This window comes from Lepisma saccharinum, chromosome 1 (genome assembly GCF_977018435.1).
Source record: "Lepisma saccharinum chromosome 1, izLepSacc3.1, whole genome shotgun sequence".
In the NCBI taxonomy this organism is placed as follows: Eukaryota; Metazoa; Arthropoda; class Insecta; order Zygentoma; family Lepismatidae; genus Lepisma; species Lepisma saccharinum.
The window spans coordinates 130,856,893-130,881,485 of record NC_139229.1 but is presented as its reverse complement, the minus strand read 5'-3'; the positions used below and the strand labels follow the sequence as shown (position 1 = coordinate 130,881,485).

At 38.4% G+C, this 24,593-nt stretch overlaps 1 protein-coding gene across 2 annotated transcripts in view; it reads right to left on the bottom strand.

Moving 5' to 3' along the window:
- Positions 1-3,838: 3,838 nt before the first annotated feature.
- The window catches only part of LOC145988622 (fatty acid synthase-like), an 82,445-nt gene continuing 61,690 nt past the window's right edge, over positions 3,839-24,593 (bottom strand). For both annotated transcript variants that reach the window (XM_083123648.1, XM_083123657.1), the window contains exons 13-14: positions 5,742-6,043; positions 3,839-4,064 (exon numbers count right to left, since the gene is read on the bottom strand). In XM_083123648.1, the coding sequence (XP_082979774.1) occupies positions 3,962-4,064; positions 5,742-6,043 (405 nt within the window). In that variant the 3' untranslated portion in view covers positions 3,839-3,961. The remainder of the gene's footprint in view (positions 4,065-5,741; positions 6,044-24,593) is intronic.

The following is a 24,593-nucleotide window of genomic DNA, read 5'->3' as shown; positions in this document are numbered from 1 at the left end:
AGTCAAACTCTTGGATTCGATTGTCGACCACCGAATAGGTGTTTCTCTATTCACTCATCTAATTCAACAATTCATCATTTAGCCTCATCGTCGCGATTATTCGAGGGAGGTAGTTCAACATCTTTGATACGGAAAATGTCAGAACGTTATTGTTAACAACTACAAAAAATCTGTATTTTTTAAAGACAGTGACCTGGCAACCCTTGATTCATGTAGTGAGCGCCGAACTTTTGACAAGCAAGAACCTGTTCAATGAAGTTCCTGCAAAACTAAGCTATTCACGTTTGCTGGAAACCCAGTGTATTTGCGTATATTAATTATCATATAATACAGTGCTCTTACTATATAGTTTCGATGCATCTGTTTGTGCAATATGAAGCTAAAATTAACTTTCAGATGTCCAGACTAATTGTCGCGGAACAACGAGCCATTTTCGATTGACCATGAGGGGTAACTTTCTTGTGCTGTAAGTATCGCATTTATGTTCATTGAACTGAAATATTTGTGGTGATATATCTGTTTAGCTATACGTAAGTGCTAGATCTGTTGTTAATGAAAACTGAGTTTACGTACGTTGGCGTAAAAATCTTGTGGTGTAAACTATCGTCTGTGTGGTCTGCTATCTTGAAATGTGTAACTGACAAGTTCAGTAACATACTCGGTTCAATGTTTGCAAGCAATATGTAACTTATTACTGTAGATTCGAGTAAATGTTTCGCGACTGTCACCAAACATTTTTGAAACGACCATAAAAGGTTATGTAGGAGGTTTTTTTGTTTACCTCATCCCCATTTTATTTTAAGTTAAAGCGTGAAGGTCTTATCATACGATCTTTTTGGTGTATGCACAGCTGATCTCGGCAAACGGGGAAACAAAACGTAGAGAGATCGTAAGCAGCTAGAACATCGTCAAATGCTATAAAATCCATAAAAAATCATCAAAATCATCAAAATATGTCACAACTAGGCCCACCTACAAGGATAACATAGAAACAACCATTTTTACACATTGTAGGTTATTTTAACCCGTAATGGGCTGTAAAAAAGTGAATAGGTTAAGTTATATCACGTAAGATCATAGCATACCTACAAAGAAGAGGCTCCAAAAATGAGATTGAGCGAAAAATAGGGCTAGAACATCGTCGAACGCAATAAATCCATAAAAAAATCATCAAAATATGTCACAACTAAGGTTAAATACTAGGCATACCTACAAGGAGGGCCGTAGAAACAACACTTTCCACTACTTGCAGTTTTATAATCACTTATATTCCATAATCACTTAGAAATAAAACACTAGAACATTCAATACTAACGTTGGGCAATTCACTCACATATCGCGAAAATCTAACTACATAATTAATTGCTTATTTTCAACTTATTGGCAAGTAGAAAACTCGAAAACCGAAACCTATTATTGAATTTTCCCCGTTTTCCAAGTCCTTATTGATTCCTCACCTTCACCTGTTTTCCAACTGAACTGTCTGTCGTCAGGTGAGAAATATTCAGGTGGGTTCACTTCCTCTTCTGAGATGGGAAAGTGACGTCAACACGTAGAGATTATGACGTATTTCTAAACATATACACAAGTTCCAACCACAACTGTATCAATCTAACTATAATGTGACAGCTTGCACATTATTTGAAGTAACAAAAATTTAAAAAATTTTAACTTCTTACAAATATAAAACAAACGCTCAGGTTCGTTACAAATGTTCTTGCCAGACTAATCTGTTCTTGCCAGACTTCATGGATTATTTTGACAAACTTAAAATATCCAGGCCTACCCGATGGCGCAGGGGTGGCGCGTCACCTCGTAATCAAGGGGTCCCGGGTTCGATACCCGGAGGAGGCACATAGTGGTTCGGATCCCACTTTAAACTGCAGGACCAGTCCCGATTAGCCTTGCTGTACATAAAGTGGACTTGAAACACAAACTCAATTAAAATATCCAGAATTACTGAAATGGTATTCTAAACAAAGTTGTGCATGAAAATTGTGTTAAAATATTTCAATCAAATATATTTAATAAGCACTGTTCGTTTAATTATAGAATGGAATTGTGAAGTAAAAATATTATTTTACATTTAGAATTTGACTACAGAGTTAAATTTCAATGAAAATTAAACTAAAAGGAATTATGAAAGAGACTGTTGTTGGATATGATTACAATTGCCACTTTGATACGTAAAATAATAGTTTGATATTTAACACGTACAGTTTAGTAATTAAATATAATGAACGTCGCACCAGTGGCGTATCGGAAATTTAAAGAAAATCAATAACTTTGAAACTTTAGCCTCCTTTAATGCTTCGTTTTAACTTTCCAACATGTTTTGCTTATTGTTCTTAGGTAATAATACGAAACATATAATTAATTGTAATACTATTCATATTGTGACAAAAATACGTACAAAAATAAGCGGGACGTTACAGATCGAAGATGCCGGCATCTGCGCCATACCTCGCAGACTGCAGTCACGCGCTATCTCGGCCTCGAGCCAAACTGAACGCACTGTATGTAGGACATCTGTACTTCCGATTAAGGGATCTCTGATTTTTTCAGACCTCTGAATTTTTTTTTATAATACTGTATTGATACTCCAGATGCCCGTAACAACCAAGGGCCGGCTCCGGAACCTACTGATCGGATTGGTTCTTGCATCTATATAAGTGATCACTTCTCCGGAGGTTCTTATCAAGCACCGAACGCCAGACTTTGTTGCTTTTTGCCGTGAATTGACGGGCTACTGTAGTTTTGTCTTCAGTCACTCACCGTAAACCCCACTATGGCTTATAAGAGGCAATATCCTTTTCTTCCTGCTTCTCCTTATCTAATCCTTTCCATCTCTTTCTCTCTTTATTTTTCTCAATCTCTACTTCTCTCTTCCAGATGTCCTATCTACTCTCAACTTCTTCTTCGTCATCCTCTCTCTTTATTCCTTCTCTGTTGTGGGTTATTTCTTCTGTAAGCAGCAGTTTGCTGCTTTGTTACTTTCATTCTATTACATAACATGATTATTAATTTCAACATCGTATGATAAAATTAATCCGAAAATGTAAATACATGTAGTATATTGTAGTGAGAATTGGAAGAAATAATTTATGAATAATTTGTATCATTATTAGTACAGTGCATTTTAATATGCTCAATATTTATTGAATCGAAAAAAATATAATATTACGTAATTGTAAAATTAAACCAGATTATTTCTAAAAAAGAATGATGTCTTAGAACTCAATCTTTCAACTGAGGAAAAATATATTACTAATGTTTTAAATTATTTTCTGTTGTCCCACAAGAGCATTTAATTTATTTATTTATGTAAGACTATCAAAATTGTGATTCATCCGCCAGATTAAATTATGAAAGTTAATGTGACGATTTTACAAAATTAAAGCAGCATAAATATGTGGGCAGTGCAATACGTTTAAACAATATTCCGTTGGCCAAAAAAAAAATAAAAAAATACCCGCCCTCTCAGTGGCTGAGCTTATGCTCATGATTCGTGTTTCAATCCTGACCATGGACGTTCCTTTGTAATTGACCCTACATAAATTATCATCATTCATTTATCACCCATCATCATCGTCACGAGTAGTTTCAAGGGGCAGAAGTGCTACGTAAAATTAAAAAAAATACTAATTGAATAACTGAAGTGGTGTGTTCACTTGGGCAAAATAAGACTGCTATACTTTAGATTCATATTTACCATATTGTTCACTAACAGCAGTATCGCCGTCTCTTGGCAGTTACTAAAGTAACTAGAGGTTACCTCAGGATAAAGTGTCAACATAGACAACATAGATAAATACAATTTTTAATTCCATGGAAGATTACATCGCAGCATTATATAGTGCAAGTCAATCACGTGTCCACAACAGTACAACTGTGTCAATAGGGTTATTGTTAGAAAAGTACATAACGTCTGGAATTAGAACTGAAGAATTCCCCTGTGATTTCAACCAACCAGAGGTGAAATCATTGGCGTTCCTCTGCTCACAGGATATGTAACGTGTGCGTATTGTATAGATGATTGTATCTGAGCTCCTTCTAAGTACATTCTGCAAAGAAATTAGAGGAAACATTTACAAAGTTGAACAAAAAAGAGTAGTTTTTTTTAAAAAAAGAGAGCAAGTTTGGTATTTGGCAAGGTAACTTAATATATTTGGTATTTGGTTATTAATATTTGGAAATATAGCTAAGTTATAATGTCTATATACCTGGTTATGCAGTACCATAATACCGTAATTACTCTGAACCTTGAGTGCAATGTGGAAAATGTGAAATTTAATATCAGTAGAGTAAACCAATGCTTTAGATGGTATTTTATTTAAGATCGTAGGTCTGATCACATCACCCCCACCTTCGGCCGTGATCAAGAAAGTGTGGGATCCTAACTCCATATCCTCTATACGCCTACATGGCGTGGTGCAAAGCACAGGGAAGCACTATTTCTTTCATTTTACTTTTACTTAAGGCGAATTTAATGCGAAGTCATGCCTAACTATTTCATGGCAGCAAGGTGAATGCAGCAACGCCATCTATGGCGGTAACTTGCGACAGCCCGAGTAGACAACACCGGTTCCTGGGCTTCCCTTATCGCACAACACTTCTGCAACCTTGCGTTCTGAGGTCAGCAGAGACTGCTTTTTACTTTTAGGCTAAATGCCTACGTTGTTAGGATAGCCTAGCTAGGTTTAGTTCTCTTAGCATAAATAATAAATTTGCAGAGTATTTATGCTAATAGAACCAAACCTAACGGACCTAACCTAACAACGTAGGCATTCCTCGTGTGACGTCAGAACACAAGGTAGCAAAAGTGTTGTGCAACAAGGGAGACCCGGTTCCTTTATCCCGCCTGGTGACATAACATAGGCAATACTTCATATTCAGTTTCTCTCAGGAGACAACTCTAGAGTCTTTCCATGAAGTACAAGAATTAAACATCTTGCTTTGGGAGGGAGATGCATGGCAATTTGCTCTATTTTTGATACATTATTATTAGTAGTAGTAGTAGGAGTAGTAGAGTTGACCACATTAAAATGTTCAGATAATTAATGGCTTCATTAAAGAAATAACTCATTTTCTCACACTAATCTTTCCCCGATCCCACTCTTCCACCGCTGGCCCTACTGATTGTTTTAAAAAGATTTCAACCATTATGATTTCATTTTGGAAGAAAGTGAGAGGAAGGGATAAATGATTAGTCATCATCAAAAATCTGAATCCTGGAATTTAGAGTCCAGAGCTCTCAAGAGGTGTAACTGCAATCTTGCAGGTCAACGAGGCTCTGGCGTCTGGGCCTACGGCCAATATAGTCCTCCGTAGGGCTGTTGTCCTGCGTTTGTCCTTCTGTGTGCTGAGTGCCTCTTTACAGCCTCAGTTTTTAATAGGTAAGGGTATTTTAGTTCTCATAGTACAGTTTAGCTTGTGTTTAATTAGTTGTAAAAATTCCGAATGAAGTTTTTAATCTTGTTACAGGTCTGTCCTCAATTTTGTTTTAGTTACGGGGCATACCCCCCCCCATTGCGTGACGAGCAAATATGTGCTGAAGTGCCCCCAATATAAAAATCAATCAATCAAACAACCTTGTTCCCAATCCCGGGATTATTCAGTCTACTACCTAATTTACAAGTGCCCAACGATGCCTTCGAAAAATGAAGGAATAATTTGGAGAAACGTTTGAGCATAAGAAAGAAAGATAACACTAAAAGTGTTACTAAGATCGTTATACTTACTTCCCCAAGCTGCTAAGGAAATCTTCCACATTATTGTGATCTTTGTCGCAGAGAGGGATGTTCACGTTGGTTTTGGAGAGGGACCTACGCAGCACTGCTTGGAATATTCCACGCGGCGTCACCTCTACGACGATGGCGTTCGCCGGGATGTAGCTGATGGCTTGTGCGAAGAGCACGGGCCCCGTGAGGTTGTTGGTGTGGTATTCTGGTGAGGAGACTTTGGCCCTGGGAGTCTCCCACTCTCCTACGGGAACCGACGAACTGACCCACCTCTTGCTTCTCGCCTTCGGTTCGGGAATGATCTGGAACGGAAATAGTCGGTCAGTGTATTTGTAGGGATGACCAAACGGATCCGGATCCAAAAATTGCGGATCCGGATCCGATAGTTCCGGATCCGAAACTTTCGGATCTGGATCCGGATCCGAAAGTTTCGTATCTCAATCCCATTATAATATTACCACACCTTAAAAGGTATTATGATCTCCGATTACAAAAAAAAAATCATTGGTTAGTGCTACAAGGTTTTTTTTCAAGTGTTGTTGAAAAAAAATCTTGTAGCACTAACAAATGAATTTGTTCCTAAAATAATTTGCTACTCATCGGCTAACACACTCGTGCACAAAAAAAATCTTACATGTTTAACATAAAATGTCAGAGGTGATTTTGTAAATTCCATTGAAACGAATATGTATTCATTCGAATGTATTGGAAATGGAAACACACATAAATGTGAGACATTCCATCCCAGGATGAGACCTTTAACACATTTAACAATATAGAAATGTTATACAAAAATTATACAATTGTTCTACGGTTACAGTTTTACAAATTAAAATAAAAAAAAATTAATATATGAGTAGTATAATTGATGCTATAGCTGGGACAACAAATGATGAGCACTTCTCAGGCAGATTTGGCTACACTTAAAACAAGCTCAACATGCCCATATGAGCTTTTTGCTCAAGTGTAGCACCCCGTCTAATCCAAGATTTTTGTAAAAATGCCCTCGGGAATTTCCCGAAGCTACAGTGTACAAATGATGAGCCCCCTCAGATTGATTTGCCCATACTTACAAAAGTTGCATCAGCCAGATTGTTGTCCATAAGCTTGTTAAAAATAAGCCTTTTTTGATTTTGTTTTGGATACACTTGAAATTAAGCCAAGATCCTCATAAAACCCACACCCACCCATACATATTTACTTCCGGTTTAAGTTCAATTGGATACCAGGTTCAATTTGTTTATCTAATATTAAAACAATGTAATATGCAGAGATTTTCTAGAATTGTTCTGTGACTCTCTCATTTCTTACATCATAAACATATGATTTTTCACCTATGAGAATAACACTACATATAGTGTCATCAGGGAGTGTATCGTGGAATTCACAGATAATTTTAATGTTTGTCCTGTCATTAACCACAACTTGTTTCCTTTTTGAAGTGTTGATGACAAACATGGGTCTCTGTGCTTTGAATTCATCTGGTGTGTAATACATGTCAGTATTGCCAGTAGTGACCCTTTTGTATGCTGTAAATGCTTCATATAATTTAAGGAAATCATCCTTGGACATGTCTAAATTATAATTTTCTCTAGGAAATACCTCATTTCTGCCATTTTTAAGATAAATGTTCTTGATGTTGCAGTTATCAAATTTACTTGAATTTTTTTCCTGATTATTGTTTCTTCCAGTTTGAAACAGTACCACCACAAAATCTGGCATGTCATATTGTATACTGGAGAATGAATTTGTAGCATCAAACTCATAATAAGTACCAGCGGCAGGCTTCTGTACACATTGATATGTATAAAATTGTAAAGGTACTTGTGGATTTTTTATTATATCTGCTTTGTATTTAAGAGCATAACTGGCTTCATATTCAACAACTGGGATTCTTAGCTCCATAGTCTGAATAATGCATTTGCCTTCATCAGGTAGGGTATTAGGCAGAGCTTCCCCGGTAGAGTTTATTGCACTGTACCTCATCAAAGCATTATTATCATTGGCAGCTCTTCTAAATGTGATTCTTAAACCACCCTTCCACATAATATCTTTGTAATCTGAGAAGAATCCTGGCAACAGGCGCATTGGGAACAGCACTGTGTGGCTCTTAGATATAATTTTATCACCAGCCTCAAATCCACCTATTTTGTAGTAAGAAGCCTCGGTTTTGGATAATTTTAGTGTGGCCAAAGCTGTGGAGGTAATGCCGGGATAATCCACTCTGTTTATAACAACACCATGCTTTCTGATCTCAATTTCAGAGAACAGATGCGGCACAAAATTGTCCACCAATCTTATATTTGAATTTGCCGGATAATCTGTTCCATCGAGCTTTACAACATCAAATTTGATGTATAGATCTGCTCTGTGGGAGTGTATAAAGCCATCCCCTACATCAAGATCAACCTCAATTTCTGTGTTGGGTTGATTTAAATTTGCAAATATCCTCCTGTTTGGGGGGAATGATTGTAGCTCATAACTCTCAATATTTTCCATTTTTTTGTATGTATTTTTATTTAAATATTAATCTCTGATTGCAGTTGTTGTGGCTCCAGCAAAATCAACTAATTCTTCTTTTTCATTAGTGACCATCAACTCAATGTTATCTATTCTATTATGGCACACAGGAAAATATAATGTTGGGGATGGAGTGTAGATGATTGGCTCCATAAATTCAGAATTAGGTTTAAATGTTGCAATGATGCCAGTTTGTTTGTGAGTGCCTATGCCATTTGATTTGTTGATCATACCCTCGGCCACATTACAGTGAATATTCAGAGTGTCTATGGCTAAGAATTTAGGTATATTAATAGCAGTGTGTTTGATGGCCGGTTCGAGTTTTGTGTTGTTCTCAAAGCCTAACAGCTCTCCTATAGTATCCAGATCCACTGTTTCTGTAGCAGATACAATCTCTACTCTGTGAGTGACAGAATTTTGAGTTAATACTATACCTCTGGGTAATTGAGCATTTAGAGTGGACAGATTATACTGCCCTGGAGTGATGACAATTTTTTGATCCCCTACTGCAATTGTGTTGTTGTGGTGTGTAATATTAGGGATCAAGTACATGCCATAAAATGCTCTGAGAGCTATTGTTTTGGGATATACTATATCATCATGTAATTTGAGTTTCAATATTGAATTTTGGCTGGTGAGATGGAATACCCCCATGATGTTTCAGATACCACAGGGCTTTTTGAAAATTTTCAATTGATGGTTTATTTATTTGAGACATATATCTAAGAACAGATAAACACAAATGTCCACAATTAACATCTTTGAAGTTTTGAACACGGGCATTATTGTAATAAAGATTAGTTGATTTTAGATATTTTACTAAATTTTCAGGTGGAACACCTCCAAATGAATCAAACACAAATGCCTTATTGTTTAAATATTTAAGATAACAGATCCAGTGAGTGCCCTGATTTTTGTACTTATCCAAATTAACAATGCCACACTCTTTGTTGAGTGGTTGTTCTGGTAAAGAATCAGACATGTACACACCTCTAAAATTTTTGATGCCCAGTGGCTTGATTAAAGCTTCAATATCTTGGTTTGTAAGCGGCTCTTGTTTTTTTAAAACTTATTCATGGCTCTCTTAACACCTTTCCCTTGTTTCTCCATGGCCAGGTTATGGCGCTTCAATTCATCTAATTCTGCCCTATTTTTCTTGGCATCTATTACTGTTTTTGCTATGGCAGCTGATCCCCCAGCCAAGCTCCCAACAGCCCCAAGTGCTGCTAAGATGGCCGGGATAGTAAATATGAATCCACCTACATGTGATTTTTTTTCTTGATTGCTGTAATTTTTTAATTGGGGGGTACTAAGCAACAATTTCATACCATGGCCCTTGGCAAGACAAGAATTTTTTTTCTTGCGCTGCTTTTTGGTTAAAAGACTATCAATAGTTTTAAGAGATTTAAGACCTGCATAAGGTATTTGATACATAACACCCTTGGCCTTCATTGTAGGTTTATTATATACATATTCACAACCCCCACCCCAGTTTTTGTTTGGTGTTCATAGCTATGGTAGTTCCCAATGCTGCTATTTTTTCACTTAAAGAAGCATCTTTGCTTACAAATCTACCAAATGCAGCCTCTTCTAATTTCTTGTCTGCAACATGTCTCTTGTCAAGATCAGAATGTGTGTTGTATGCTATGTCATGGTCTCTACAAGCAGCATCTAGGGGATTAACACCAGGATCACCTCTGTTTAATCTATGGTCCAATTTTGTGCCTTGACCACAATACTGATAGCCTGGAATATGTAGTTCAAATGGCAGCTTGTTTATAATGTCATTAACCAACCCCCGACCCTCAGAAATATTCCAAAATTTAGGTGGTAGAGTATTAATAATTTTTATAAGATATCCAATCCCCTTAGTGTCATTCACTATAAAATTAGACAATTTTGTGCTTATCATGTCCATAATTTCAACCTTTTCATTGTAAAAATTGTGGTTGCCAGCATTTTCCTCCCCAGCTATCACCAATAACCTATCTACAAGTTTCCTGACATCATCAACCCAGACAAATTCTTTAGGCAGGGTGTTGTATTGTTTGATTCCACTACCAGTCTTGATCTGTGACCATATGGGCTTGATTAAGTTGTTATATTTTGCTCCACTGCTAGACTTGACTCTTTTTTGTGTGGGATCATTGTTCTGGTATAGAGCATCTGATTTTATTAATATTTCTTTGTAATGCTCATAATCTTGATCTGTATAGCTGCCAGGCCTTTTCCTAGTCATCAGTTCCCACAATCCAGGTGTGCCGAGATATTTAACAAAACCACCTTTTTCTCCAAGATGAGATTCTGAATATACAATTATATCATCTCCCATAAATGTTACTCTAAAATTGCCAATTCTATATATGATGCTACCATCACGCTCTGTGTCAGCATATAAGCCAAAGACCTCATCTTTGTTGTCTTTAGGTGTGCTTAAATATTTTTGAGCAAGAAGACCCAATTCAATAGGATCCAGAGTAGCTTCAATTCTTCGAGGAGCAACAGGACTAGGTGTATGAATACTGGAAAGTGGGGTGAATGGATAATCTAATATGTTCCTTGCAGCTACAGGTACAAGCTCTGTGATCAAATTTTGATTTTGCTCTGTAACAGTTTTGATATTTTTACCTAATTCACTAATAGCATCAATAATAGGCTGTTCTGTTTGTTTGTGTTGTTCATAAATTCCTCGGTTCTCTGATTTCCATCCCTTAAATCTTTTTACAAGATAATCTCTTAATTTAAGATCATCAATGATTGGCCTTTTCATGGTTATTTATATATGTTTCAATGTCTAGAAAATTGTTGATTTTATTTCTGTATTTGCCACTATTGGGTTTTCTTGTCATATCAATTGTGACAAACCCATAACTGTCCTGGTTCCAGCACCTACTGCAAAACTTGGAAAAATCATTGTAGCTCAAGTCCCCACCTACATATTCATCATGTATGTGTTTGAGGTTGGTATGATCTTGATGAAACACACATATAAAATTGCTGTTGTCTCGGATCAGCTGCTTGGGTATTTTTGAAAAAGTCTGTGCAAGGTAGAAGCAATCAATGTTTTTGTGTCGGCCCTGTGTAAAGAAATTTCTAACCTTGTTTTGATTATCCAGTATAATGTCATCAAACACAACAACAGAATTATCGAGACATTCATGAAGTAGCTTAACATCTGGTTCAAAAGTGGCAATATCCAATCCATCATATAGTTTCATCAGCTGCTGATATTTTAATTGTTCCAAGCTCTTAGAGAAAACATACAAGTGCCTGTTTTTCCAGTCTAACCTGTTGGGTGCCAATAAAAAATTATCAATCATTAGTGTAGTTTTACCACAAGCCGATGGCCCAACAATAAGACATCTAATATTTTCAGGCAGCAACTTGCCATTTCTCTTAATCTGCTGTTCAGGTTCTGGCAGCCTTTTTATAACATCCCAGGTGCTCATATTATCACTTTGTCTGCATCGATCCAGCTGTGTTCTGGAAGTCCTAGCCATTTGACAAATAACTTGTTGCCTTTTCTGCGGATGATTTTTTCTATGAGATATGTGTCAGGCTGTTTAGTTTTGCTGAGTTCTTCTTCATAGAATCTGCCTTTGAGAATTTCTCCTCGGTGGTCTTTTATTATATATGTGTTAAGGGTCCCAGGTTTAATTTGAACCACTGTAAATAATTCAGTGCTCCAGTTTCTTGTAAAGCCTCTTTTGAATAAGTGCTTATATTTGCTGATTCTTACTTGATCACCCACCTTGTATTTGGCCTTTCTTGTTGTTGGCTGGTATCTAGGATAATAAACAGTCCTGATCAATTTTTGCTCATCAGATGGAGTTACTTCAGAGGGTTTCATGTTGATTGTGGAATGGACCGAGTTGTTATATTTATGTAGAAGTTCTGGAAGAATATTAATCCATTTATAATTACCTTGAAGTGTAAATTGTTTATACATAAGATTTTTTAGGGTTTTGTTGAATCTCTCTACAATTGAGGCTTTGAGATCACTGTAACTCGAATAATGTTGTTGACTGGCTTTTAATAAATTGTTGGAACACAGAATTATAAAATTCTTTGCCATTATCTGTTTGCAAATAGCGCGGTGATCTTCCACTCTGATTGATGATTGTCCTGAAGGCTTCTGTAACACATTTTCCAGTCTTGGATTTGAGTGGCACAGCCCAGGCAAATTTTGAAAATGTGTATATTACAGTGAGTAGATACTTGTGGCCCTTGTTGATTTTGTCTAAGTTTTTCAGCTGTCCACTTGCCATCTCAATCAAGTCGCTCTGCCATAAATCATCTATGCCTTTTGTGACTACTGGCAGTCTCTTATAATTATGTCTGGCTTGTCTGTGTAATTCATCAACAATAATTTGTCTAGACATAATATGAAAACAAGAATATTGCAACTATGGGGTGTTCAGCAGCTGATACTACAGGATTTTCTAAATATAATTTGTCTCCTATTTGTATATGAAATTCCAGAGAGCCATCATCTTCAGCATAGGCTGTTTCTAATGTATTGGGGTCTGTAAAATCCTCTAACTCTACACTGGTGATTTTTGCTTTGTTATCAGCATTTGTTATTGATAAGGTAGGGTAGTGGTGTGCCTGTGGTTGAAGCCAATATTTGATCTTAATTGGTCTCAGTGTGCCCCCAACAAAAAACTGGTAATAAAATTGTGCAGGGGACAGCATATATATTTTGCCACCTGGTGTAAATGGTGAATCATATTCTTTTTTGGGGATGCTGTACAATTCAAGAATTAGTGTATGTTTTGGATTCTCAATTATGCCGGTTATTTCTTTTTCTGCTGTAAGCAATCTGCTTGTTACAGATTCAAGGTGCTCATTGATGGTCCTAACAACATCATCATGGCCTGGCTTGATCTTTATGTCCACAACAAGTTTCTTGTATTGTTGCACAATCTCTTGAAGCTGGGTGGCAAAAACAGACAGAGCATTTGCTTGATTGGATTCCATGGTCCCTAGCTGTTGCTTGATATTAGCTACAATTTGTTGCACATTTTCAACAACTGCCAATTTTGAATTTTGAGCAGTAAGATCATGGACCTGTCTTCTGATATCCTCAAACAGGGCATGCAGTTCATTAATATGTTGATTAGTTGGTAGAGTGGCCACTGTCTGAGTGAGTTGTTTGATCTCTGTCTGGATATTCTTGATATCTTCTGATTTCAATATGCGATTCACAGCTCTCTTAATATTTTTAAGTTCCTGTGATGTAGGCAGATTTGACACAGTATTTTGCAAAGATTCAAGTGCCAATTTCACATTGTTTAATTCAGAAGCATCAGCCACATTTTGCATAGCATTTTGGAGCAGGGCTATATCAGCTTGAGTGGGTGTTGATTGTTGTAAAATTTCAAGTTTTGTTTGGATATCATCGATCAAGTGATGAAAATGTGATAGCTCAGATTCAGTGTTGAGGTTTTCAAGCTTTGTGATCTGTTCCTGGACACTGACAAGTGTGTCTACAATACCAGGCATGCGGGATTCTTGTACATTTGTCAAATCACTTTGCACTGCTGCTATTGTACCCTCAAGATGGGTTATGGTACTTTGAATTTTTCCAAAATCTTCATATGTTTCAAGTTGCAGCTTAATGTTGGCAACACTCCGAGTTATTGCACTCAAAGCATCAGAAGATGGCAAGTTGTTCATAAAATTTTCAAGTGTCTCAATTTTTTCTTTAACCTCGGCTATGGCATTGTTCAAGGGGTCCAGATTAGGTATCTGTAATGATTGAATCTGTTCCTTTAGAGTGGAAATCACTAGATCAAAATCTTCTTGTGATTTTATGCTTTTGACAATTGTTTGGAGCTGTGCCTGGACATTATTAATCTGTTCTTCTAATTGTTGTTTCAATTGCTCAGAGTTGTTAGCCTGGGTCTTAAATTTGGCTTGAAGAGCTGCTACAGCTTCTTCTAAACTTTGAAAATTATCCAATGTGGCCAGGTCAGTATATTTCTGAAGCAGCAATTTGAGTTCAGAATCAATTTTAAGAAGAGGGTCCATGCATTGTGATTGTAAATTTGTAATTTCTAATTGAAGACTGGCATTCAGTGTGGTTTGTAAAGCTTGTAAATCACTTCTTAATTTCTTGACTCTGACATCAAGCATCAGAATCTCATCACTGTGATCTTCATGTCTTGTATGGCCAAATATATCATTAGGCATTTTTTTTTAGTGGTTATTTATTATTGAATATCTAATTCTTAATTCTATAAAAAAGGGCATAAGCTTGTCATAGGATCCAGGGACCTCAATATATAAGCAGTCACCAGCAGAAACAGTATAAACAGTGCCAGAAATCATGTTTGAGTGCTTAATTCTATAAATATTTCTCCCTACTGAAATCTTGACATTACCCTCAGGGGTTGTAATAAATTGCAATTGACCACCTACAGGTAATTGGTAATGATTTAAATTGTTGTTAAATGTGTACAATGTTTTACCTGTTTCATCATCAACATCTGTATGCTGTTCAGATGAATAATTAACAAAGCACTTAGTTTAGATATCATATCAGAAGAGGGTTGTGGTGTTGGCAGGTCCATAACAGCCTGTTTTTTGAACCCAAATAAGTTCATAGGCATGTTTATTTATTTCAAATCATGCTCTGTAATTGGGCATTGTTTGCCACTTTTCAAATCACCATGACCCCATGGTAGAGTATGTATGCCACATGATAAAATACATCTCTTATCATCATGTGGGTCCAGAGCCACTTTTCTTACAATATTGCTAGTCAATAAGTGATCCACACTCTGAATTCTATTTTCTGATGTTCTGATTGTGCTACATGATTTGAGACAATTTTTGTAATCCTCAAATTCAAGCTCTTTGTCCACAGTTACTCTGCCAATGCCCTTGGCCTTTTTGGCAACAGCGCCACTACATGTTTCAAAACTGTACATCTTGGCCCTTAACCCAGCAAATGCCACAATAACATCACCAAGTGTCTCATCTTTTAACTTGCCAGGCACCTTTTTGTTGTGGTTTTTAATTTTTGAATGTTCAGTGGTATCAAAATATTTAAACAATTCAGGCTGTGCTATATCTTGATAAACATCTTCTGTTTGAATATCAAGAACAAAACTATCTGTGTCCATGTACATCAATTTTACACTATCACCATAAAAAGGTTTCAGCACATCATAATACAATTTTAACATGTGTAATTTGGCCAATTCCAACATCACAGCCCCTACATAAATAGGTTTATCAAACTTAATCTTTGTTTTTTTCATGTTGAAAAGTGCCATATTTTCATCATAAATTCTTCTATAATTGAAATTAGGCTTTGCAATCAATTTTTTGCTCCGGCTGGGGTCAGTAATTATTTTAACATCAATATGTTTCCTGACATTTTCAATTGTTTTGCCATACACTGAATTGACCACCAATTTAAACAAGGTCTTATCAAATTGGCTCATTGCAGATGTTCGAAGCTCTGTGTTTGTATCAATGTATGGCTTCAACCATCTTGAGTGCCTGAACCTCAAAACTTTTCCAACTTTGGTCACTTGAACACCATGATGCATCAGGAACTGGAGGTTTTTGTAATATATGACATAGCCCTGTTTCGGCTCTAGAGTCATCATCAATTTCTTCTGTTTAGAGCCAGGTGAACACTCAACCTCAGGAATTGGGGGCAGATCAGAAAATGTGTTGTGTAAATTATCTGGAATTGTCAGATCAACCTCTAAGAACAGGCCGTAGATACTGTCATCAAAATCTTTAAGATCTTCAATATTGAAATTTTCAACCCACTCAAGCCCTGCATATGGCAATTTATCCATCATAGCATAACCATAGAGGCTGTTTGCATCTACATACGGTATATAATTTGATGGCAGTGCTGGATCATAATCAGGAATATATTTGTTATTTGCTCTGGCATATCTCTGAGAACATTGCACCATGCCTCCTCTTATACATTGCTCCATAAACAGATACATATCTTGATCTTGGATCAGATCCAATTGCATTTTAGTGTTTAAAAACATTGGAGACCATGCTAAGCCCGGAGCACTGTAAAAATACATTGGATCCAGCTTATAATTTTGCATGGAAGATTTTCTGAATGCCTGCAGTATATCAGCTAAGAGGGTCACATCAAGTTTTAAATATGCCTTGTGATAATCACCAAATGTCTGGCATTTTAAATTGTTCCACATCAACTGGGCATGGTGATAATCATCATCAGTGATTCCAGATGCTCTGATTTTGCTGTAAAACTCTTGTTGTGGTGGCAGAGAACACTCATCAAATTTAGAAAAATCTGTAACATAATCATATGGATATACACCCTTCCGCCTAATTAATTTCAGGTCCTGATTTGGAAACAAAGCACATGTGATTTTGAATTGATCATCAGATAATTGAGTGGCCAGTGTAGCCAGGCTAGCCGATAAAATTCTGTATGAATCAAGAAATCTTAAGTGAATAGGAACACCATTAACTTTAATTATTTTGCTAATGGCAATATATTTTTCATTATTTTCAGCTAAAATATTTAAATTCTGCTTGTCAAACCCCTCGTACCTGATCAAATGATGAAAATCATAATTGGATGCACCATGGCAAAATATAGGGACAAATTTTGGTCTCTGGATCTTAATATTGCAGCTATTACACAGGGCCATTAAGAATTTACCATCTGTATGAGAATGGTGATGAACCTTGATATTTGCATCTGAAAATTCAGAATCACATACCGGGCATTTTTCTGCATTGTTGAAATCTTCGATCTGTTTCTCTGTTAAAGGCAACATGGGTTTTGATTTTAATAAGACATTAGATGCTATGTCACGGCACTCATTTTCTATTCTATGTGCAAATTCTTTGATGGCATCTGCTCCCATGTATAAATCTTCTTTACTAACAACACCATCCTGTACAATCACATAATAAAAGCTGGAAGGTTCATGTAACTGGTACGATGTAATTGAAGATTCCTCAGGGTCTGGGCTACAGAATGCAAGAGGTTTGAGATTTGATTCAAAATCACAGACTATATATGCTGGGTGTTCCAACAAGGCTTCAAACTTTTTGAATTTGGCATTTTCACTTGGCATTGGCATCACCATATGAACAGGTTTATGGTTGCCACAGTATTTCAGATGCTCAATTAACTTGTTTTTAGCAATTTCTGCATTTTTTTCACGAACCCCATTCACCATTTTTTGACCATCAAATACAGTTAAACATCTTCTGAACAACTTAAATATTCTATTAGATTTGTCTAGTTGTGTTCTGACTAAAGCTTCAAGATTATGTATCAAAGTGTAATGATAAGTGCCATCCTCTTCAATTAAGAGCAGATCAATCGGAATAGCAGATTCATCATCAAGTGTACTGATTCTGAGAGGTTCTATCAAGCAATTGCCACGGCCAGTAGAACAAGTAAATACATTAATAGATAATTGTTTGCCATTGATATGCCTGGCCTTTTTTCAAATTTATCAATATTCTGAACAGACATTGGATATTCTAAACCCTCCATTGCCTCATCAAAATTGTGTTTATATTGTTTATAATAACTTATTCTCTCAGGATGATCTAAAACTGGAAACAAAGCAGCTAAAATACACCACAAAAAGCATTTCTGGTCGGTATTTTCTATGTTGACCACGGCTCTTTTGTTTTGAATATTGGCAGGTAATGGCAGATATGTAGATCCTTGTAATGGGCTGAATTCAGAAATATTAATATATAACTTGTGTGGAGAACTGCATAGGCTCCATCCAGACTCTTTTCCAGCAAATTCAGAGTGTTTAATATTCAATTGATCTATCAAACTGCTTATTATTTTGTCTGAATTTGCATTTGAATATACCGGTACAGTTTCTGTTATGTGGGGCTGTGTAAATTTTGTGCCATTTGGCTTCTTATATTGTGTAAACAATTTGAGGGACAGCTTATAAGAGTTATTTTGTGCATTTAGAATTGCCTGCACATCTGGATTTATACTATTCAAAAAATTCTTAATGTCACATCTTGGCTCTGATACAAAACGGTGATCCCTTAATTGGCCATTAAAACTGCTATGGATGGGTTCATAGCGTGGCTGCTTTGCTGCTCTAGCATTAACAGGTGCTTCATGCTTCCTTTTCAGACCAGATGTAGATGGTTGTGGGGGCAATGTTGATGACTGTGCAGAACAAGAGCCTACATGTCTATTGAAATATGCCTTGCTAAATATTTTATTGCATTTGGGGCATATTTTTGTGGGAGTTCCGCATTTGTCTGGGTTACAATTCTTTTGATGCCTAGCAAAATTGGGGCTGGATATATTCTTATTACACTGATTGCAATATTTTTGATTTGGCAGTAGTGTTATTGGGTTGTTTCAAAGTAGTACTTAGTAGGTATGCCTTTTTTTTATCAATTGAATATCACTTTTTGACATATTTTGACAATTTTTTGTCGATGTTTTAGCGTTTAGCGATGTTTTAGTACCAATTTTCACTATACTCATTTTTTCCCCACTCGTACTTGGTAGGTATATTATGATGTTACGTGATACAACTTAACCTATCTTTTTTTTACGATTATTTAATTTTTTTACGATCCTAAGTGATATAACTTAACCTATTATTTTTTTATTTAGGTACTGTTTGAACGTTATTATTTGAGGATCATATTTTGTAGGTATTTTTTTTTTATCAATCGAATATCACTTTTTGACATATTTTGACAATTTTTTGTCGATGTTATAGCGTTTAGCGATGTTTTAGTACAAATTTTCATCGCACTTATTTTTTTCCCCACTCGTACTTGGTAGGTATATCACGATCTTACGTGATATAACTTAACCTATCTTTTTTTTTACGATTTTTTAATTTTCTTACGATCCTAAGTGATATAACTTAACCTATCATTTTTTTTATTTACGCACCGAACTAACCTACAAGGGGGACTCTGTTTGTTTTAATATTTCAGTATTATAAGGTTTTCACAAATTTTATATAACCTAAAATGTGTTGCATGTTGATTTTTAGTATGTGGCAATTTTTTATGAATTTAAAACTGTTCCGTCACCCTCTCGTTCTTCACGTCGTAGGCGAAGGACTTCTCCGCAATCAGGATGACACTGCATAGGGTATCCTCGGGCAGCGCGTCGTGGAACTCGCAGACGATCTTGATGTTGGTTCGATCGTTGACCACAACCTTCTTCCTCTTAGATGTGTTGATGACGGTCATGGGTCTCCGGGCTTTGAATTCGCTGGGCGTGTAGTACATGTCCACGCTTCCCTCGGTCACGCGTTTGTAAGCCGTGTAAGCTTCGTAAAGTTTGAGGTAATCGTTTTTGGTCACGTCGAGGTTGTAATTCTCGCGCGGGAACACTTCGTTGCGTCCATTCTTCAGATAAACGTTCTTGATCTTGCAGTCGTCGAACTTGCTGGAATCTTTCTCCTGGTTGTTATCGCGCCCGGTCTGAAAAAGCACTACGACGAAATCTGGCATGTCGAACTGTATGTTGTTGAACTGCGTCGTCACGTCGAATTCCATGTGACTTCCCGACGCCATCTTCTGCACGCACTGGTAACCGTGAAAGTGAATCAACACCTGCGGACTTTTCAAGATCTCCGCTTTGTACTTGAGGGCGTAGTTCGTTTCGTATTCCACCACCGGCATTCTCAATTCCATGCTTCGGATGAGGCATTTCGCCGCTTCGGGTAAAGTGTTGGCTATCGGCGTGGTGCCGTCCGGACCCAAAGTAGCGTATCGCATCAGTGCGTCGTTGTCGTTGGCCGCTCTTCGAAACGTGACCCTCAGTCCTCCCTTCCACATGATCTCCTTGTAGTCCGAGAAGAAACCAGGCAGCAGACGCATGGGAAAGAGCACCGTGTGACTTTTCGTCGATATTTTGGACTCGGCTTCGAATCCCCCGGCCTGGTAGTACGCTGCGTCCGTTTTGGATAATTTCAACGTTCCCACTGCCGTCGACGTGATGCCTGGATAATCTATTCTGTCGATGACGGTGTTGTGTTTCCTCACCTCCACCTGCGAGAACAGGTAAGGCACGAAGTTGTCCACGAGTATCAAGTTTGCTGCTGCGGGAAACGCGTTTCCGCTTTCCTTCTTCACCACGTCGAATTGAAGGTAGAGGTCCGCTCTGTGAGGATGAATGAACCCATCGCCTACGTCCACATCGTATTCGATCTCCCTGTTCGCCTCGTTGAGATTGGCGAACGTGCGACGGTTGGGAGGGAAAGATTGCAATTCGTAACTTTCGATTTGCTCCATTTTACATGTATGGTTATTTATTATACGTTGATCTCCACGATGGCCGTCGTAGTGGCACCTGCAAAATCCACCACGTCTCCTTTCTCGTTCGTCACCACCAACTCTATGTCGTCTATGCGGTTGCGACATACCGGAAAATAGATCGGCGAAGAGGGCGTGTAGATGATCGGTTCCATGAACTCGGAACTTGGTTTGAAAGTGGCTATGATTCCCGTCTGCTTGTGACTTCCTAACAATCCGTCCGAAGATTTCGTGATCATACCTTCGGCCACGTTACAGTGTACGTTCAGAGTCTCTATGGCCAAGAATTTAGGAATGTTGACTGCCGTGTGCTTGATGCCGGCTTCGAGTTTGGTGTCGTTCTCGAAACCTAAAAGTTCTCCCATGGTGCCCAGGTCCACGGTCTCCGTCGCGGATAGGATTTCCACTCTGTGCGTGACCGAATTTTGAGAAAGGTATGTGCCTTTGGGTAACTGAGCTTGCAAAGTGGAAAGATTGTATTGTCCTGGCGTGACGACGATGTGTTCGCTTCCGACGCTAATTTTGTTGTTGTGCTGCGTGACGTTAGGTATGAGGTACATGCTGTAGAATGCACGCAGAGCCACGGATTTAGGATAGACGATGTCGTCGTGCAGCGTGAGTTTCAAGATTGAAGATTCGCTCGTGAGATGGAACACGCCCATCCTAGTGATGCTGTTTGAGGTTCCACAATGCTTTCTGGAAATCTTCGACCGTAGGGTTATTTATTTTAGAGAGAAACGCGAGCACGGAGAGGCAGAGATGACCGCAGTTCACGTCTCCGAAATTTTGAATGCGTTCGTCGTTGTAGTATATGGAGGTTTTGTTCGTTTTCAGATAATGAACTAAATTTGTAGGTGGAACACCTCCGAAAGAATCGAAAACGAATGCTTTATCATTGTCGTTTTTGTGGTAACATATCCAATGCGTGCCTGGATTTTCTTGACCGTCCAAGTTGACTACTCCGCATTCTCTTCTTTTAACGCTTGAAGGTAACGAGTCGGACATGAAAACTCCTCTGAAGTGTTTGATTCGTAACGGTCCGATCAGAGATTCAATGTCTCGGTTGGTGAGTGCTTCTGTTTCTTTTTTTTAAACTTTTTCATCACGCCCTTCCCCTTTTTCTTCTCCATGGCCAGGTTGTGACGTTTCTGTTCTTCCAACTCGGCCTTGTTCTTTTTCGAGTCGATGACGGTTTTCGCGATGGCGGCACTTCCGCCGGCCAAACTTCCAACGGCCCCCAATGCTGCCAGGATGGCCGGGATGCTGAATATGAAACCTCCGATCTTTTGCTGTTTCCGCGAACGCTGCAATCTTTTCAATTGAGGTGTGCTGAGCAGCAATTTCATTCCGTGTCCTTTCGACAAGCAAGAACGTTTCTTCTCGCGTTGTTTCTTGGTGAGTAACCCATCGAGGGCACCTAGATTTTTAAGATTGGAGTATGGTATCTGGTACACGACACCCTTGGGCTTCATGTTGATGCTCTATGTGTTATTTTCACGGTATGTTATTTATATATATATTCTGAGATTTTTTTTGTGTAGTTTTTTTACGGTATGTTATTTATATATTTTCAAGGCCTCGCAGTCGTTACACAAATTCTATTACGTGCTTTGTTTTCTTGCCAAGAAGTTCCTTTGTCCCCTTGTACACGATTCGAGTTTTGTTCTCGATTAAAATAGATAGCTTCTCGTCGGATAACATGTTAGCGTATCGATCTGGTAAAAATAGACTGTATTGTGCGTTGAGCAACAGGCGTACCTTGGGACCATACTGGGTAGAAACGATTGAACCGGAAGTTATCGTGTAAGGTTTGTCGACTTCCAATTCCTGAATTTTTACATACTCGACTGACAAATTTAGCATTTGTTTTAATGCTTGGAGATCACTTATTTTTTCGGTCGTCATATCAAGAAAAATTTCAAAGTGTTAGAGAGAAATTTAATTGTTTTTCACGATGTGTGTTATTTATATATACCGAAGATTATTTTTTTTTTCACGATGTGTGTTATTTATATATCAAGTTTTTTTTTTTTCACGATTTGTATCGAAGATTTTTTAACAGAGGAAGAAAGTCCGTGCTTCCGAAAACGCGAGGATGTGCGTAAGGATATCTTCCTTCTCCTGCATAGACTTGTACCAATCATCAGTATACCATCTTCTTCCCTGCATCGCCTCGTACAGTTCGTCCGACCTATCGTCCAATTTTTGCCCTGCAGCCAAAAGCAGAATGTTGAGATCACCGCACCTCAGGCCGCTGATCTCCCGAAGAAGGTTCTTGAGAACCATTTCACAAGGGATGCGAAATTCCGGCATTGTTCTTGCTATGTTTACAAGTTTATTAACATCTCCGTTAACTACCTTTTTGAATATTTTAGATAGTAGCTCGGGTGGCAAATTAGTTATGCAATCCATGTTGTTTTTTTTACTGTATGTTATTTATATACCCCACCCCAATTTTTGTTTCGTGTTCATGGCGATGGTGGTGCCCAGTGCGGCGACCCGTTCACCCAACGATGCGTCTCTGCTCACGAATCTTTCGAAAGCTGCATGTTCCAATTTTTTGTCTGCTTCGTGACGTGCATCCAGATCCGTCTGCGTAGTGTTGTAAGCGATGTCGTGATCTTTGCATGCGGCGTCCAACGGATTCACACCCTTGTCTCCTCTCTCCAATCTTTTCTCGAGTTTGGTACCCGGCCCGCAGTACTGGTAGCCAGGTAGATGCATCTCGAAAGGTAACTTGTTGATGATGTCGTTCACGAGTCCCTTTCCTTCGGCCACGTTCCAAAATTTCGGAGGCAGCGTGTTGATGATTTTGATCAGGTAACCTATGCCCTTGTCGTCGTTCACGATGAAGTTGGAAAGTTTCGTGCTGATCATGTCCACGATGCCAACCTTCTCGTTGTAGAAATTACGGTTGCCTGCATTCTCTTCGCCGGCTATCACCAACAATCGGTCCACGAGTTTCCTAACGTCGTCCACCCAAACGAATTCTTTGGGTAGCGTGTTGTAGCGTTTGACGCCGCTGCCTGTTTTGACCTGGTTCCAAATCGGTTTGATGAGATTCCTGTACTTCTCACCGCTGCTCGATTTCACCCTATTCTGCGAGGCGTCGTTGTTCTGGTACAAGGCATCCGTCATGATCAGAATTTCCTTGTAACTTTGGTAATCTTCGTCGGTGTAATCTTTCGGCTGCTTTTTGGCGACGAGTTCCCACAGTCCCACCGTACCCGGATACCTGGTCCAACTATCCTTGTCGCCTAAATTGACTTTAATGTCGTTGCCTTCGAAGGTCACCTTCGATTTCCCAATCTTCCACACCACACCGCCGCCTTCGTTGGTTTCCATGCTGGGATACAATCCGAACACTTCATCCTTGTCGAATTTCCCCGTGCTCAGGTAGTCTCGTGCCAAAGGTCCCAACTCGATCTTATCCGAAGACGACGACGTGCTGCCTATGGCTCGACGTCGTGCCGGTGCATCCTTCAGTTCGAACGACGTCGAAGGAATGCTCGAAATGGGTGTGGGTACGGCGTAACTTTTAGCTGCGAGCGGTACGAGTTCATTAATCAAATTTTTATTTTGTTCCGTGACACTTTTAATTTCTTTACCTAGACCGCTGATGGCATCGATCACAGGTTGATCCTGACGTTTCTTCTCTTCGTAGAATCCGCGATTCTCGGATTTCCAACCTTTGAAGCGTTTCGCGAGGTAATCGCGAAGCTTGAGATTTTCGTCTTCGATTTTTCGTTTCGTCATGACGTTATTTATATACGTCGTTTCTCACAACGTTGCAACGTTTAGAAAGTTGTTGATTTTGTTTCTGTATTTTCCGTCGTTGGGTTTCCTCGTCATGTCGATCGTCGCGAATCCGAAATCGTCACCGTTCCAGCAAGTAGAGCAGCAGCCTTCCGAAAATTGATTGTAGTTCATGTCTCCGCCTACGTAGTCATCGTACGCATGCTTGAGGTTGGTGTGATCTTGACGAAACAAACATATGAAATTGGCGTTGTCGCGCACTAACTGTTTTGGAATTTTGGA